The sequence below is a fragment of the Bos indicus genome, chromosome 8, assembly GCF_029378745.1.
Source record: "Bos indicus isolate NIAB-ARS_2022 breed Sahiwal x Tharparkar chromosome 8, NIAB-ARS_B.indTharparkar_mat_pri_1.0, whole genome shotgun sequence".
Classification (NCBI taxonomy): Eukaryota; Metazoa; Chordata; class Mammalia; order Artiodactyla; family Bovidae; genus Bos; species Bos indicus.
The window spans coordinates 39,229,356-39,245,370 of record NC_091767.1 but is presented as its reverse complement, the minus strand read 5'-3'; the positions used below and the strand labels follow the sequence as shown (position 1 = coordinate 39,245,370).

At 42.4% G+C, this 16,015-nt stretch overlaps 1 protein-coding gene across 2 annotated transcripts in view; it reads right to left on the bottom strand.

Annotated features, from left to right (window-relative positions):
- The window catches only part of LOC109562903 (insulin-like peptide INSL6), a 73,906-nt gene extending 58,469 nt beyond the window's left edge, over nt 1–15,437 (bottom strand). For both annotated transcript variants that reach the window (XM_070794582.1, XM_019965991.2), the window contains exons 1-3: nt 15,302–15,437; nt 10,136–10,263; nt 8,107–8,193 (exon numbers count right to left, since the gene is read on the bottom strand). Coding sequence is in view for 1 of the 2 variants with exons in the window: in XM_019965991.2 (XP_019821550.1) it covers nt 8,107–8,187 (81 nt within the window). In the remaining variant the exon portion in view is untranslated. The remainder of the gene's footprint in view (nt 1–8,106; nt 8,194–10,135; nt 10,264–15,301) is intronic.
- Between the last annotated feature and the right edge of the window lie 578 nt (nt 15,438–16,015).

The window sequence follows — 16,015 nt, the reverse complement described above, 5'->3', positions numbered from 1 at the left end:
CAGTACCTGCTCTACATTTTGGGTTCCTTGTCACCACAGGACTCTCTACAAAGGAAACACTGTACTTCCTAGCTTTCCTTAGAACATCAAGCCCTTCTTATTCTAAGATGTTGGTATAGCTTTCACCTCCAAAAAAAAAAAAAAAAAAAAAGCAGATGGAGGACATAAGAATTATAGATATTGGAGTTATAAGGATTTAAGCAATTTCAGTTTTTTGTAAGCTATTTGCTCTTATTTGCTGTTTTAATTTTTATATATTTGAAGAAGCATTTGTTGAGTCTACACTGTATTTCACATTGTAAAAATAACTCTAGCATATACCATTGTATAGACAAATTACAACCATGGCTTAAAACAATACAGATTATTATCTTTTCTTGTGAACATTGGCAGTCCAACACAGGTCTGAATGGGCTAAAATCATAATGTCTGCAGGGCTGTGTTCCTTTCTGGAGAGTGTAGAGGAGAATCTGTCGCTAGCATTTCTCAGCTTCTAGAGGCAACCTGCATTCCTTGTCTGGGGTGCCTTCCTCCATCTTCAAAGCCAGAAACATCACATCTCTCTGACTCTTTGGTCTTTAACTCTCTACTTCTAAGAATTTGTGTGTTTAGATTGGGTCCATATTGATAATCCAGGATAATTTTCTCACCTCAAAGTCTATTCCCTGAGTCACATCTGCAATAGTCCATTTGCCATATAAAGTAATATATTCATAAGTTTCAGGGATTAGGGTGTAGACATCTTTACAGGGTCTTTATTCTGCCTGCCACATTCATACCACAAATATCTGGTTATTTGCAGCATACCTCACCATCTTCCCACCAAATAAGATGAGAAGTTCCTTGAATATAGAGCCTGTACCTTTTACATGTCTGAATCCTGCTTAGCATGTAATACATAATTTCATATATATTAAATAACTATATTTTTGCTTTGTATCTATACCTCATTTTCTTCACACCAAATGCTATACAGACTTACAGGTCAAAGGCTGGCTCTTGTGTAATTTTTTTGTCATTAGTTTGTTGCCTGCTCTTAGTGAACAATTAATAAACTGCCCTCTAATCTTTACATGGACCGTGACTGCTTTGCCTACAAAAACACTACAGAACAGCAAGGACCCATGGAATCTTTTCCCTCCTTTTTTTCTGCTTTGTCCTTGTAGTTTGTATCCTATTTTAAAAATACCAAAATGCTTTTCTGGCCATTTAGATCATATATCATGGGCTTCCCTGGCAGCTCAGATGGTAAAGAGCCTGCCTGCAATGTGGGAGACCCAGGTTCGATCCCTGCATTGGGAAGATCCCCTGGAAAAGGAAATGGCAACCCACTCCAGTATTCTTGCCTGGAGAATCCATAGATGGAGGAGCCTGGTGGGCTATGGTCCACGGGGTCACAAAGAGTTGGACATGACTAAGCAACTAACACTAGGTCATATATAATTGATTTAGGTGTGCCATCTATTGGCATTTTTAAGAACATATTCATTTTTACCCGAGATACTTGGCTGAGTACAGCCATCCATTCACTATCTGCAGTAACAGAGGCTAGAAAAGGAGTGAGAAACTGACTTTTGCTGATGATCTGAAAACATTAAATTGAGTAATGTGAATTCTCCTCAGCTCAACTGCAACCAATTTGTAAACAAAAAAGAAATCTTTTTGATCTGAAGCCTCTTATAAATTTTTATTAACCAGACTCCAGTGATTGATTTAACTTAATGATTAACTTACTTAAACTGAAAACATATTTGGCTTTATCGCCAATGTATGCTATATTGTCACTGCCAATCACCAATTACAGTTATGTAGCAAAAGGAAAGAGCAAAGGTTCTCAACCCAGTTTGTGGATTATAGTCCCTTGAAGAGCTTAATACAATTACATGCCTGGCCATGAAGAAATCTGATTGGTCTGGGGTGGGACTTGTACATTCAAAAGACCCCCTGAATCGAATCTGAATCTGAATACAGCCAGAGTTGGGAACCTCGACAGTGGTATAAGATGTAGCTGAATCTCTAATTCTGGTCCTTTCTTCTGAAAGAAAAACACCAATAATGTGGAATTATCAAGTTATGATTTATCTTTTTTTTTAACCAAAAAAGTAGAACTTAAAAAAAAACCCACTGGGAAAACAATTCTAGTTATTAGGCTTCTTTTAAATAAATGTGTTGCTTTATTTCTTCTATTTATCCTTTTTAATTGAAGTGCCATTAAATAGGAAAAGAGCCAAGAGACATGCCATCACAGACTAGAGATATTAGTAGGCCAAGTGTTTTAATTGGGGTTTCTTAAACCTCCTCTTTGAAGAATTTTCATGTCATCTCCCACCCTAGGGACCCATTTCTTCCATTTTTCAGAGCCATGCTTAGTTTTATGGACTCTGGGACATTCCAGTCTAGCTTTAGCTGTCTGGGTTCATTCAGCATGTAGGGAAGAACCCATAGGTAGCTTCAGGGGTATTGTGATAATATAATTATTCAATTTAGTCATAGACTCATCCATGTTCATTTTATTATGCTTCATAATTTACAAATATATTCTCATATATATAAAATATGCCATTATGTTTCTTTAAAAAGAAATAGCTCAAAGTCTTAAAATGATGCTAAATGTGTAATTCCTTTAAATGTGAAGCATTTAAGGACCAAGACGATCTTCCCAAACTGCCAGAGATGAGTATGCCTCTCCCTTGGCTGCCCCAGTTAGGATGAAAACTCGGGCAGCTTTAGTGTTGGAAGGCTGCTTCAACTGTGTTGATCTATACTATTTTTTGTTATTCTCCATAAAATTAAAAGTAAAATAGTAAAGTATATCCTGGTCAACAAGGAAAAACTATCATCCTAACCAACACATGTGTTGGAAGAAATCAGTCTGCCATTGACCTGAGCATTCTTGCTGAGTAGGTCAAGGATAGAGGCCCTGCTCTTCGACCAAGCCATTTGTCAGGGTTGTGTTTGCAGTGAGCAACTTTGAGGGATGAAGCAACATCTCTTCCCAGTCAGAGAGCAGCCTTGCTCACCATTCATGATAAAAGTGATAGATTCTACAAGCTCACTGTTCTTCACCTATGTCACAAACCCACGCATCCACCTCAACATCCAACCAGGCCCACCTTCATGGGGCTTACATGGAGCACAGAGAAAACTAGCAGCAACACTATGCTCATGCTGCTTGCTGTGCTGGGACCAAGGCTTCTGCCAGCATCTGTGAAACAATAGCAGGCTAACTTGTTAACTTGCAAGTAGAGTAAAATTCCAGACCTGAATTTCATGGAGGCTGCCAGTTTGGGGACAAAGATAAGGTGATGATAGATATGGTGTTCTGGAAGACACCAACTTCCTTCTTGGAGAAGGAAATGGCAATCCACTCCAGTACTATTGCCTGGAAAATCCCATGGACAGAGGAGCCTGGTAGGCTACAGTCCATGGGGTCGCAAAGAGTCGGACATGACTGAGCGACTTCACTTTCACTTTCACTTTCTGGAAGACACAGGAGAAGGGCCCTTGTTGGTTGGGTTAGAGGGTATCAGAAAGCTCCCTGAGATCTGGAAGCAAATGCTTTTGCACAAGTGGTGGTGGGAGTAGGAGGGTAGAATAAAGATCTCTCATTGTCTTGTGTGTTAAGTGAGCCTGAGAAGCAAAATGTAGGGTCCAAACAAGACTCCCAGATGGTGCTTTGGTTGTGGCACATTCTTCTCTGGAGTAGGAGAAAGAAAGGATGTTATCATGACATCAGTGGGGCAGCAAGCCCCCCTCCCCAGCCAAAAGGCATGCAATGTAGCTGCGGCTGTTGGGTCAGGGGTTCCATAAAGCTGAAATAGTGGTGTCAGCCTTTAGGATATAGAACTCTGCATAGACTAAATACATCAGATATTTGTTTGTGGAGTCCAGTGGTGGGAAGCCCTTTGAAATTGAGAGTAAAGTCAAACCCTTGCTGACTGGCTCTGAGCTGCTCTTTCCCTTCTCCTCTCCTCCAACTTGAGCTGCTTCAGGGAAGATGGCTGAGTGTGCCAGGGAACTTCAGGGAGGGGAGAGGAGGGACTGAATGTTTATGGCTCTGCTGGATATGGGCACCATGTCTACTTGGTCCCATGCAGGGAGGGTGTGCTAAGTGCCAAGGTGGTCCAAAGTGCTAAGGATGCAGGGCGGAGCAGTGGCACCAGTGTTGGCTAAAAGAACGATGCCCCTGAGCTCTCTAGGGGTCAGGAGAGCACAGGGGAGGAAACAGTACCAATTCCAGAATGAGAAACCAAAGGGAAAAAATACATTTGTATTTCCTAATAGCCTAATTTCCTGAAACTATCATGATAACCCCTGAAGTACCTATGTTAAAATCTTTGGTCTTTGTTCCCATAGAGCAAAGTACAGCTGATAGGGTTTGAGCAGTTTGCAGTGAGAAAAGGAAATTAAAATACACTGGACTGATTCAACATAACTGCAGTTGTGTCCCCTGAATATAAATGTACAATGTACTTTGTTTTACTTGCTTTTATTGTAAATGTTCATAGTGACGAGAGGACATTCTCCCATTGAGGAATTCTCTGATCCCTCCCAAGAGGTCCAATAGAAGCAATATATTCAATAGAGACAAAAATAGAAAATCCCAGCCATCTCCAGAAGCCACTGCCCAATACAAGCAGTGCCACATACTGGACACAGGCACCAAAATGCATCCTATGTTAGTTTTCTGGGCTGCCATGGCAAAGTACCACAAACTGGGTGGCTTCAGCAACAGAAATAAACTGTCTCAGCTTTGGAGGCTAGAAGTCCAAAGTTAGGGTGTTAGCAGGGTTGGTACCTTGTAAGGGCTGTGAAAGAAGCCTCTGTTTCAGGACGCTCTTCCTAGTCACATGACATTCTCCCTGTATGCATGTCTTTGTGTCCAAATTTTATAGCTGTCATACTGGATTAGAGCCACCACCCTAATGACTTCATTTTAACTAGATTACCTCTGTAGAGACTCTTATCTCCAAATAAGATTACATTCTGAGGTAATAGGGGTTTGGATTTTAACATAAGAATTTGGGAGTGGGATGAGATCCAAACCCATAACATACCCCTTTCAAAAAGGGAGGCACTTTAGCTCCCTTTGTTGCAAATTTGTATATAGCCTGAGTTCCCCCCTGCTTCCTTGGAGCAGTTTTCTCAGAGCTGTAAGATGCTGTCTCCCGGACTTAGAGTCCTAAACACTCCCACCAAATAAAACAATTCTCTAGTTGACTCATTGGAAAAGACTCTGATGCTGGGAGGGATTGGGGGCAGGAGGAGAAGGAGACAACAGAGGATGAGATGGCTGGATGGCATCACTGACTCGATGGACATGAGTCTGAGTGAATTCCGGGAATTGGTGATGGACAGGGAGGCCTGGCGTGCTGTGATTCATGGGGTCACAAAGAGTCAGACACGACTGAGCGACTGAACTGAACTACTTTCAAAAAAAAACCAGGGAGGCAGTTAACTGGCCTATTACTGAGCTCCTGTTAAAAACCTAAACCCCTAGAGAATTTGTAACTCTCAGGTCTGACATCCCCATTTTTGAGTGGATCAACTAGGACATGAAAATACAAGGAAAGTACCCATTTGCTGATCAAATGAAAATAATAAATTTGAGGATGTGGCTAGCCTGGCCCTAGTGTCATCTCGGTTTTGCATAAAGTAGTAGAAACTACTACTTTGGGGAAAACTTTATCCCCTACTCTGACACCTGGAGCAAAGCTACTGGCTCAACAGGCCCTTCGGATTCACAGTTTGTCCTAAATGTCTGGGCCTGGTTCACCTTTGGTTTGGCTAAGCTGAAAACTAATGGTGCCGACAGTACTCCTGCCAGTTTGACCTCAGTGCCAACTATAGTGGGCAGAAGTCAAGGCTGTTCTCAATGCTCTGGTCAGTCACACTGAGAGGCAATCTACCATGGGCCTGGATAGGCCAAGAATGCAAGGCCCAGACTACTGTTTGTTCAGGCCATCTCTTGAGGTTTTCCTTCAGGAAGGAGTTATGAAGTTCTCCCCACCTCAACTCCACCAGCTCCCCACTCACTAGAAAAGCAGTAGATTCCCCAAGCCCAGTGTTCCTCAAGGGTGGCACAACCCACTGAGTGCACAGCACCCATGTGAACCCATCATTGTCACCTCCATCAGACTTGAGAAGCATGAGGAATTGACATGAACCTCATGCTTATCCTCTTACTGTGCTGTGAGTAAAAAAAAGGCCTCTGTTACACATAGGTGTATCCTGTGTTCTGCCAGCATCCATGGAATAGTAATAGGCTAATCTCTTAGCTTACCTTCACAAACCCTGACTTCTGTAAAAGGCCCTATAATTTCCAGAGGTCTTGGACAAGGACTCTCTGAGTATGTAACATACTCTGTTGGTTCATAAACCTAATGTTTGGTCACCTCTCAGTCACTTTACTCTGTTAAATAGTTCAGTTGCCCATTCTTTGCAACAGTTCCATTCTCCCCAGAGAAATCTTTATCTCATAGAAAACACTCTTATCATAATAATAATGGCAACAGCAATGGCTAGATTATCACCTCCAGTTTACAGGTTAGGAGACTGAAGCACAAGCCACACAGTGAGTCAGGAGGTAGAAGTGGGATTCAAACCCAGGCGGCCTTGCTTTAGTCCTCACTTTTAACCAGTCACTATATGTCTCACAATAGGACCATCTGCTCCTAGGGCTATAATGAACCGCAGAGGCCTAGAGATCTTTGTTAGAAATCTTAGGAAAATAACTTCAGTCAAACTTTTAATACTTGATTTTGACATATAACATTTTTTTTCAAACTTTAAATGTTTTATTTTGTATTGGGGTTTAGCTGATTAACAATGTTGTAGTATTCCAGGTGAACAGCAAAGGGACTCAGCTGTACATATACATGTATCTGATGTACATTTTAAAATACTTTTTAATAACATATATTAGGCAACTAGACAATCTTCTACTTTGCTTTGATCTTTTTATCTAGCCATTGTATCGGAAAAGGCAATGGCAACCCACTCCAGTACTCTTGCCTGGAAAATCCCTTGGGCAGAGGAGCCTGGCAGGCTGCAGTCCAAGGGGTTGCTAAGAGTCAGACACAACTGAGCAACTTCACTTTCACTTTTCACTTTCATGCATTGGAGAACGAAATGGCAACCCACTCCAGTGTTCTTGCCTGGAGAATCCCAAGGACGGGGGAGCCTGGTGGGCTGCCGTCTATGGGGTCGCACAGAGTCGGACATGACTGAAGTGACTTAGCAGCAGCCATTGTATAAATCCAGTGTCAAGTGTTCATACTCTATTAGAATTTATTGTTGCTATAAAAAATTATCAAATAGTGGCTTGAAAAGTGAAAGTATCTCAGTCATGTCTGATTCTTTGCAGCCCCGTGGACTGTAGCCTGCCAGGCTCCTCTGTCCATGGAATTCTCCAGGCCAGAATACTGGAGTGGGCAGACATTCCCCTCTCTAGGGGATCTTCCCAACTCGGGAACAACACAAATTTATTGCCTTCTAGTTCTGGAGGTCAGAAGTTCAGAATGGACTGGAGGGATGGCATTCCCTCTGGAGGTTCTAGGAGAGAATCTATATCCTTAACTTTTCCAGTTTCTAGAGGCTGCCTGAACTTTTTACTCCATCTTCAAACTCAGCAGCATAGCATCTGCAAATTTCTCTCTCTGACTCTGATCCTCCTGCCTCCCTCTTCCCCTTAAAAGGACCTTTATGATTACATTGGACCCATCTAGAAAAACCAGGATAATCCAGGATCTGCCCCTACAAACTCATTAGCTTACTCACACTGTAAAGTCCGTTTCGCCATAACATACTGACAGGGGGTTAGGATGCAGACATCGTTTGGTGGGGAGGAGGTGCATTATTCTGTTTGCCATACACTCTGTAAGCAGTTATCTGTTCCTTCTTTATGGAAATTTTTACATTAGGTATCTAGATTAAAGATTTAAAGAAGTCCCTTCACCAGATAATTAGTAGTCCATTTCATCTTGTCTTTGAGGGTAGAGCACCAAGAGCATTTTACCTTTGGGGAGGTTAAGGAGAACATAGCACCGAAACACACGTGACAGAAACTTTAAGCACTGTAACAACGTAAACTTTTTTTTAATGTACCTGAAGTCGGGAATTCATAAGCATGAACTCCTGTTGGCTTTTCAGGTTCTCATTCATAGACTTTGAAAATATAAACCCCATCTTGACCTAAAATGTAAAACAGCAAAGTTTAAAGCAGTGTATTCTACATGCATCCTCACATGCTCTATTTTTCAGGCTATCATGAGCTTAAGACAAAATTTAAAAAAAAAGAAAATTTTCTGACCTGGAACACATTATGGATTCTAGTCGTGGCTCCTAACTAGCTGTCTGATCTTGGACAGACTTAACCAACAGTCTTTTCTTGCTTTTAGTTTTCATAAAGCAGGAAAAGATACCTGCTTAGAGTGCACAGCAGTGCCTTAGAGTGACAGAATAATGCCCCTGGCCATCGTTTACTTACACAGGCACAGCTAACAACCAGGTGATTTCCAAAATCCTTTCCTGTTCTATAGGTTCATATTTCCTGATTTTTCTTCCCACTGTATATCTGGAAGAACTAAACACACAAAAACAAACAAACTCTCTCCTTTTTAATGAGGGGCAGGGTGAATACCATCTACTCTCTTACATTCTGTATAGTTGGATGACAGAACTTTTGCTTCTGGTGAGGGGTGACTTAGAAAATGCATTGCACACCTAGAACACTGATTTCTCTGTGCTCTTTGCATTTATGCTTTAAGTGTATCAAGGTTACTATATCAATACTCTTCCTACAGTCCTTTTCCCTCTCTTACCCACTTTCTATTTCCATTCACCCATTGCTAACATCCATTGGCCATTGTCCTCTAGCCTCATTTTTTTCTTATTAAGTTACTATTAAAGTTCTCAAAATGAGGAAAACCGAAGGATACTTAAATGTCTTGGGAAACACAAATTTTAAATGAATACTTGGTATCGTCTATCCTATTTATCTTACTTAAGAAGTTCTTAAGTGGGCTGGCAATTCTAAATGGTCCAGAACTCAGTATTTTGTTCTTAAGTCAACCGGGTAGTTACAGAAGACCTCAGTTAGTTGTTGATTCTGCCTTCAGAACACTACAAAGCTCAGGAAGGTTATGACTCCTCTACCCTCCTCAACAATGTTGCTGATTCTCTTTGGTAAGCCATTGAGCACTTTGTGAACCTCAGCTCAGAGTGGTCATTCTTAATGCTTTCTACCCAGGATTCACAATATTCTGTGGGAACCCTGGGCAAAGCTCCTATTTTCCATATCCTCAGCAAAAAAAAAAAAAAAAAAAAAAAACCACAAAACCATGGGTTTTAGCTTAACTGGTAAGAAGATGAAGAAAGAGGGAGGGCATTTCAGGCCAGACATAATGGGTTATCCCTGCTAATGGGGCTCCAAGTGAGTGGATATTACATGCCAGACATCAGTAGCTTCCCTGTATTTTGGCCAGAGACACACCATGGATTTATAGGAGGCTCCAAGCCACAATCAGCTTCAATGTTAGGCATAATAAGCTGAGCCAGAAGAGGAGAGGCACAATCCTGAACAGGCCTGGGAAGTCATGAGATTTCCCTACCCACCCTATCCCTCAGCTGCTGTTCTACTCTATCCTTTGACCAGAGGCACAGCCACCCAGTAAGGTGGAGAGATCTAGCAGAAGTCCTCTCCTTTCTCCACTTTCACAGCCCCATGTCCATTGTCTCCAACAGCAGAGCAGAACTTGCCTGAAGGCAGAAGCAATATATTACCCATTTTGGCAGTCCCCAGGGTGTCTCTTTCCCACAAATGTTGTAGAAAGCATGATACAAGAGAAAGTGTAGCTCAAACAGTTGCCATTTCTTATTTTTCTTTTGCACGTAGGAGTAGATAATTGAATTTTTACATATGCAGCAAACATTTATCAAGAAAATAGCTGTCCTCTATTCCTATTTACACACACACACACACGCACACACACCCACACTCACACACACCCTGTATGTCAGAGTTGGGTCCCATAGAGTGCTTCTATTTATAAGGGGGTGGACTCTCCTCTGAAGTGGAGTTACAGTCCTCATCTAGGGAAGAGAAACTATCTGGAAAGTTAAGACTTAGGCTTACCTCTTTCTTGGCCTTGCCTTCTTCAGTCTGGATTGTAGTTTGGATATATCAGGGGATATTCCCACAGGTTACAGGTAGAAGCTAAGCAGGAAGAATAGCTTCCCTGTAGTTCCCAAAGGAGACCACACCTGAAAACGAGTACACCACACCTTGTGAACTGTGCACTGGAGTTCAGTATTCTCAACCTTCCCCTCTTTTCCAGTCCTAACAAAGCCATTTTCCAAAGTCTGGCAGGTTCCTTAAGGTGTCCACAATACTCTCCACTTTCATTCTCCAACTCACAAAATATATACAGTATGTCCCCTACATACAAACAGACTCCATTCCAAGAGGACGTTTGTAAGTCCAATTTGTTTGTAAGTCCAACAGAGTTAGCCTAGGTATCCAACTAACATGATCAGGTATATAGTACTGTACTATACTAGGTAGACATGGACTGATGTGATGATCTCATGGACACAGCCTTCTCTAACTCAATGAAACTACGAGCCAGGCTGTGTAGAGCCACCCAAGATGGACGGGTCATGGTGGAGAGTTCTGACAAAGGTGGTCCACTGGAAAAGGGAATGGCAAACCACTTCAGTATTCTTGCCTTGAGAACCCCACGAATAGCATGAAAAGCCAAAAAGATAGGACTGAAAGATGAACTCCCCAGGTCAGTAGGTACCCAATATGTTACGGGAGATCAGCAGAGAAATGACTCCAGAAAGAATGAAGAGACGGAGCCACAGCAAAAATAACAGCCAGCTGTGGATGTGACTGGTGATGGAAGTAAGTCCGATGGTATAAAGAGCAATATTGCATAGGACCCTGGGACGTTAGGTCCATGAATCAAGGCAAATTGGAAGGGGTCAAACAGGAGATGGCAAGAGTGAACATCAACATTTTAGGAATCAGTGAACTAAAATGGACTGGAATGGGTGAATTTAACTCAGATGACCATTATATCTACTACTGTGGGCAAGAATCCCTTAGAAGAAATGGAGTAGCTATCATAGTAAACAAGAGAGTCCGAAATGCAGTAGTACTTGGATGCAATCTCAAAAACAACAGAATAATCTCTGTTCATTTCCAAGGCAAACCATTCAGTATCACAGTAATCCAAGTCATACTGAAGAAGCTGAAGTTGAACGGTTCTATGAAGATCTACAAGACCTTCTAGAATTAACGTGCAAAACTGATGTCCTTTTCATTATAGGGGACTGGAATGTGAAAGTAGGAAGTCAAGAGATACCTGGAGTAACAGGCAAATTTGGCCTTGGAGTATGGAATGAAGCAGGGCAAAGGCTAATAGAGTTTTGCCAGCAAAGCGCACTGGTCATAGCAAACACCCTCTTCCAACAACACAAGAGAAGACTCTACACATGGACATCACCAGATGGTCAATACCGAAATCAGACTGATTATATTCTTTGCAGCCAAAGATGGAGAAATTCTATACAGTCAGCAGAAACAAGATTGGGAACTGACTATGGCTCAGATCATGAACTCCTTATTGCCAAATTCAGACTTAAATTGAAGAAAGTAGGGAAAACCACTATGACCATTCAGGTATGACTGAAATCAAAACCCTTAAGATTATACAGTGGAAGTGAAAAATAGATTCAAGGGATTAGATCTGATCGAGTCCCTAAAGAACTGTGGATGGAGGTTTGTGACATTGTACAGGAGGCAGTGATGAAGACCATCCCCAAGAAAAAGAAATGCAAAAAGGCAAAATGGTTGTCTGAGGAGGTCTTAGAAATAGCTGAGGAAAGACGAGAAGCAAAAGGCAAAGGAGGAAAGGAAAGATATACCCATTTGAATGCAGAGTTCCAAAGAATAGCAAGGAGAGATAAGAAAGCCTTCCTCAGTGATCAATGTGAAGAAATAAAGGAAAATAATAGAATGGGAAAGACTAGAACTCTCTTCAAGAAAATTAGAGATACCAAGGGAATATTTCATGCAAAGATGGGCACAATAAGGGACAGAAATGGTATAGACCTAACAGAAGCAGAAGGTGTTAAGAAGGGGTGGCAACAATACCACCAATATTATAGTTCTTCTGAACTATACAAAAATGATCTTCATGACCCAGATAACCATGATAGTGTGATCACTCATCTAGAGCCAGACATCATGGAATGTGAAGTCAAGTGGGCCTTAGAAAGCATCACTACGAACAAAGCTAGTGGAGGTGATGGAATTCCAGTTGAGCCATTTCAAATCCTAAAAGATGATGCTGTTAAAGTGCTGCACTCAATATGCCAGCAAATTTGAAAAACTCAGCAGTGGCCACAGGACTGGAAAAGGTCAGTTTTCATTCCAATCCCCAAAGAAAGGCAATGCCAAAGAATGCTCAAACTACCGCACAATTGCACTCATCTCACATGCTAGCAAAGTAATGCTCAAAACTCCAAGCCATGCTTCAACAGTACATGAAGCATGAACTTCCAGATGTTCAAGACAGATTTAGAAAAGGCAGAGGAACCAGAGATCAAATTGCCAATATCCACTGGATCATCAAAAAGGCAAGAGAGTTCCAGAAAAACATCTATTTCTTCCTTATTGACTATGCCAAAGCCTTTGACTCTGTGGATCACAACAAACTGGAAAATTCTTCAAGAGATGGGAATACCAGAGTACCTGACCTGCCTCCTGAGAAATCTGTATGCAGGTTAAGAATCAACAGTTCGAATCGGACATGAAACAACAGACTGGTTCCAAATCGGGAAAGGAGTACTTCAAGACTGTATATTGTCACCCTGCTTATTTAACTTATATGCAGAGTACATCATGAGAAACGCTGGGCTGGAAGAAACACAAGCTGGAGTCAAGATTGCCAGGAGAAATATCAATAACCTCAGATATGCAGATGACACCACCCTTATGGCAGAAAGTGAAGAGGAACTAAAAAGCCTCTTAGTGAAAGAGGAGAGTGAAAAAGTTGGCTTAAAGCTCAACATTCAGAAAACGAAGATTATGGCATCTGGTCCCATCACTTCATGGGAAATAGATGGGGAAACAGTGGAAACAATGTCAGACTTTATTTTTGGGGGCTCCAAAATCACTGCAGATGGTGATTGCAGCCATGAAATTAAAAGACACTTACTCCTTGGAAGGAAAGTTATGACCAACCTAGATAGCATATTCAAAAGCAGAGACGTTACTTTGCCAACAAAGGTCCGTCCAGTCAACGCTATGGTTTTTCTAGTAGTCATGTATGGATGCGAGAGTTGGACTGTGAAGAAGGCTGAGCGCCGAAGAATTGATGCTTTTGAACTGTGGTGTTGGAGAAGACTCTTGAGAGTCCCTTGGACTGCAAGGAGATCCAACCAGTCCATCCTAAAGGAAACCAGTCCTGAATATTCATTGGAAAGACTGATGCTGAAGCTGAAACTGCAATACTTTCGCTATCTAATGAGAAGTGACTCACTTGAAAAGACCCTGATGCTGGGAAAGATTGAAGGCGGGAGGAGAAGGGGACAATAGAGGATGAGATGGTTGGATGACATCATCATGTCAATGGACATGAGTTTGAGTAAGCTCTGGGAGTTGGCGATGGACAGGAAGCCTGGCGTGCTGCAGTCCATGGGGTCACAAAGAGTTGGGCACGACAGAGCGACTGAACTGAACTGATTCCAGGTTTAAATAAAATACATGAAAAACAAACCAAAAATAAACCTTTTTTAATCTTATAGTACAGTACCTTGAAAAGGATAGTAGTATAGTACAGCCGATGACATACAGAGGCTGGTAACCGTACCAGCTAGCTATATTACTCCTTCTTTAATGCTTGCTTCCGGACATCTGGAGTTTGAAAAAAGATACTATACTCCTGTACACTATGAAGTACTGTACAGTAAAGTACACAAAAGCACAACTACTTGTAGAGGATGTACGCACGTGACAATGTATGCCAGATACATGAACTAACTTACATGATTGAAGATGCAAGCATACCATTCACATCTTTGAAAGTTGCCAACTTGAAGGTTCATATGTAGGGGACTTATTATATCAGAGGGCTTCCCTTGTGGCTCAGCTGTGGTAAAGAATCTGCTTGCAATGTGGGAGACCTGGGTTTGATCCCTGTGTTGGGAAGATCCCCTGGAGAAGGGAAAGGCTACCCACTCCAGTATTCTGGCCTGGAGAATTCCATAGACTGTATAGTTCATGAAGTCGCAAAGAGTCGGACACTACTGAGTGACTTTGACTCACTCACTCATTGTATCAGAAAATAATTAAGAGTGACCTTGCAATAGGAATAATTTTGAATTCATTCAATTGTATAAGGCAAGTCTTTAAAAAATGCCAACACTTTGTCATTGGTGACAAATACCTTGCTACTTACAACTGACACCACTGTGTTTCAGAAGGCTAAGAATCCTGATTTGGGTCCCTTCTGCCTTCATTTTTCCCTTTTTTACTCCTGAGATCTTATAAAGGGCTCTTTGTGCCAGCCTTGCCTCAGCTGTGCTACACGTTACAACAGGTAGGGGTATTTCTGAGGAGGAAGTGTTGGGGCTGTCCTCCTCAGGTCACATCTAAGAACTGGTATTTGATTTTACTTAAAAAAAAAAAAAAGAAAAAAAGAATAATTCCATGACCTGTAACTTCTGTTATCCAAGTTTCTGCAGTGACTCATTTCCTGATTGAATGACACATCAACTACCTATGTATATGACTGGTTGCATGATTACAATCATTTCAATACGTCTTTGGGTTTCATTCAAATTAGGCCACTTCCCCAGCAAATTCTACCTCTGAGTTCCATTCAAACTAGCCCATTTCCCCTGAAAATTCCAGCTCGGAACCTACAGCTTCCGGGAGATGTTTCCCTAATTTAAAACTCCACCCGCTCACCTTGAAGCGGTAGTTGGGAATTCCTGCAAGGTTATGCTGATTTCCGCTGACAACGCTTTGCCTACTTCCCCCTATTTAATTACGATATGGGAGCGGCCTGGAGTCTTTGAGGGGAGAACCGGCTCCTCCGAAACAAGGTTGGCGATACTGGTTAGCACTAGAAGCCGGAGAGCCAAGGACGCTAACAAGGAAAGGGTACCCAAAGCGGCCCAGCAAGCCCGAAGACCCGGAGCTCGGCGCCGGCAGGCGCTGCCGCGAGGACCCGCCCTTCCCCCCAACAGCCTGCGGCCGGCCTGGCCCACCCAGCCGGCGCTCACTCACTGGACAGTGGAGGTGCGGGAGACACTGATCACAGCGAAGGCCTCCAGGCCTGAAGCTCCCCGAGACGGTGACAAGGACCGGGCCTCGCCCCGCAGAACCTCCGGACTGGCTGGCCACGGCGGCCAAACAGCGTAGCTCTTGCTTCCTTAAAGGGCCCGCGCCCCTGACCAAAGCAGCCTGGTGTTTTCTTTCCTACAGGCCATGGGAGGGGCAGGTCAAAGAGGCAAATTCAAAATCCAGCGACTCAAATTTTGAGGGAAGTGGGCAGAGGAAGCAGAATGGAAATCTCACTTAAAGGGCTCACTGAGGTTTGTCAGTTACCCATGAGGAATCTGAGCAGTCATGCTCCCTTGTAGAGCTAAAAGCTCCATACAGCTTAATGAGCCATCTCACAGTGCTCCACATATGATGTCAACCACCGTTTGTAGAGTCTGTTTCTAAAAGAAAATGTGTCTTTCGAGAAGTTGTCACTTGAACATATAATCCATAGTTATAAACATTTGTAAGGGCTTTTCTCCTTATAGAATAGATTTATGTTGAGGATGGACTCTCCCCCCACTCCTGTTTGAATCTCAACACTGACATAGTTTATTTAATTCGTTAGAGCCTCAGCCTCCTCTGGCTGTTAAACTGCCCACCATCAAAGTAGGGGAAAGGTTAGGACATGAAAAGAAACAGAGAAGGCTTGACCAGAGTTACCAAACCAAAAAAAAA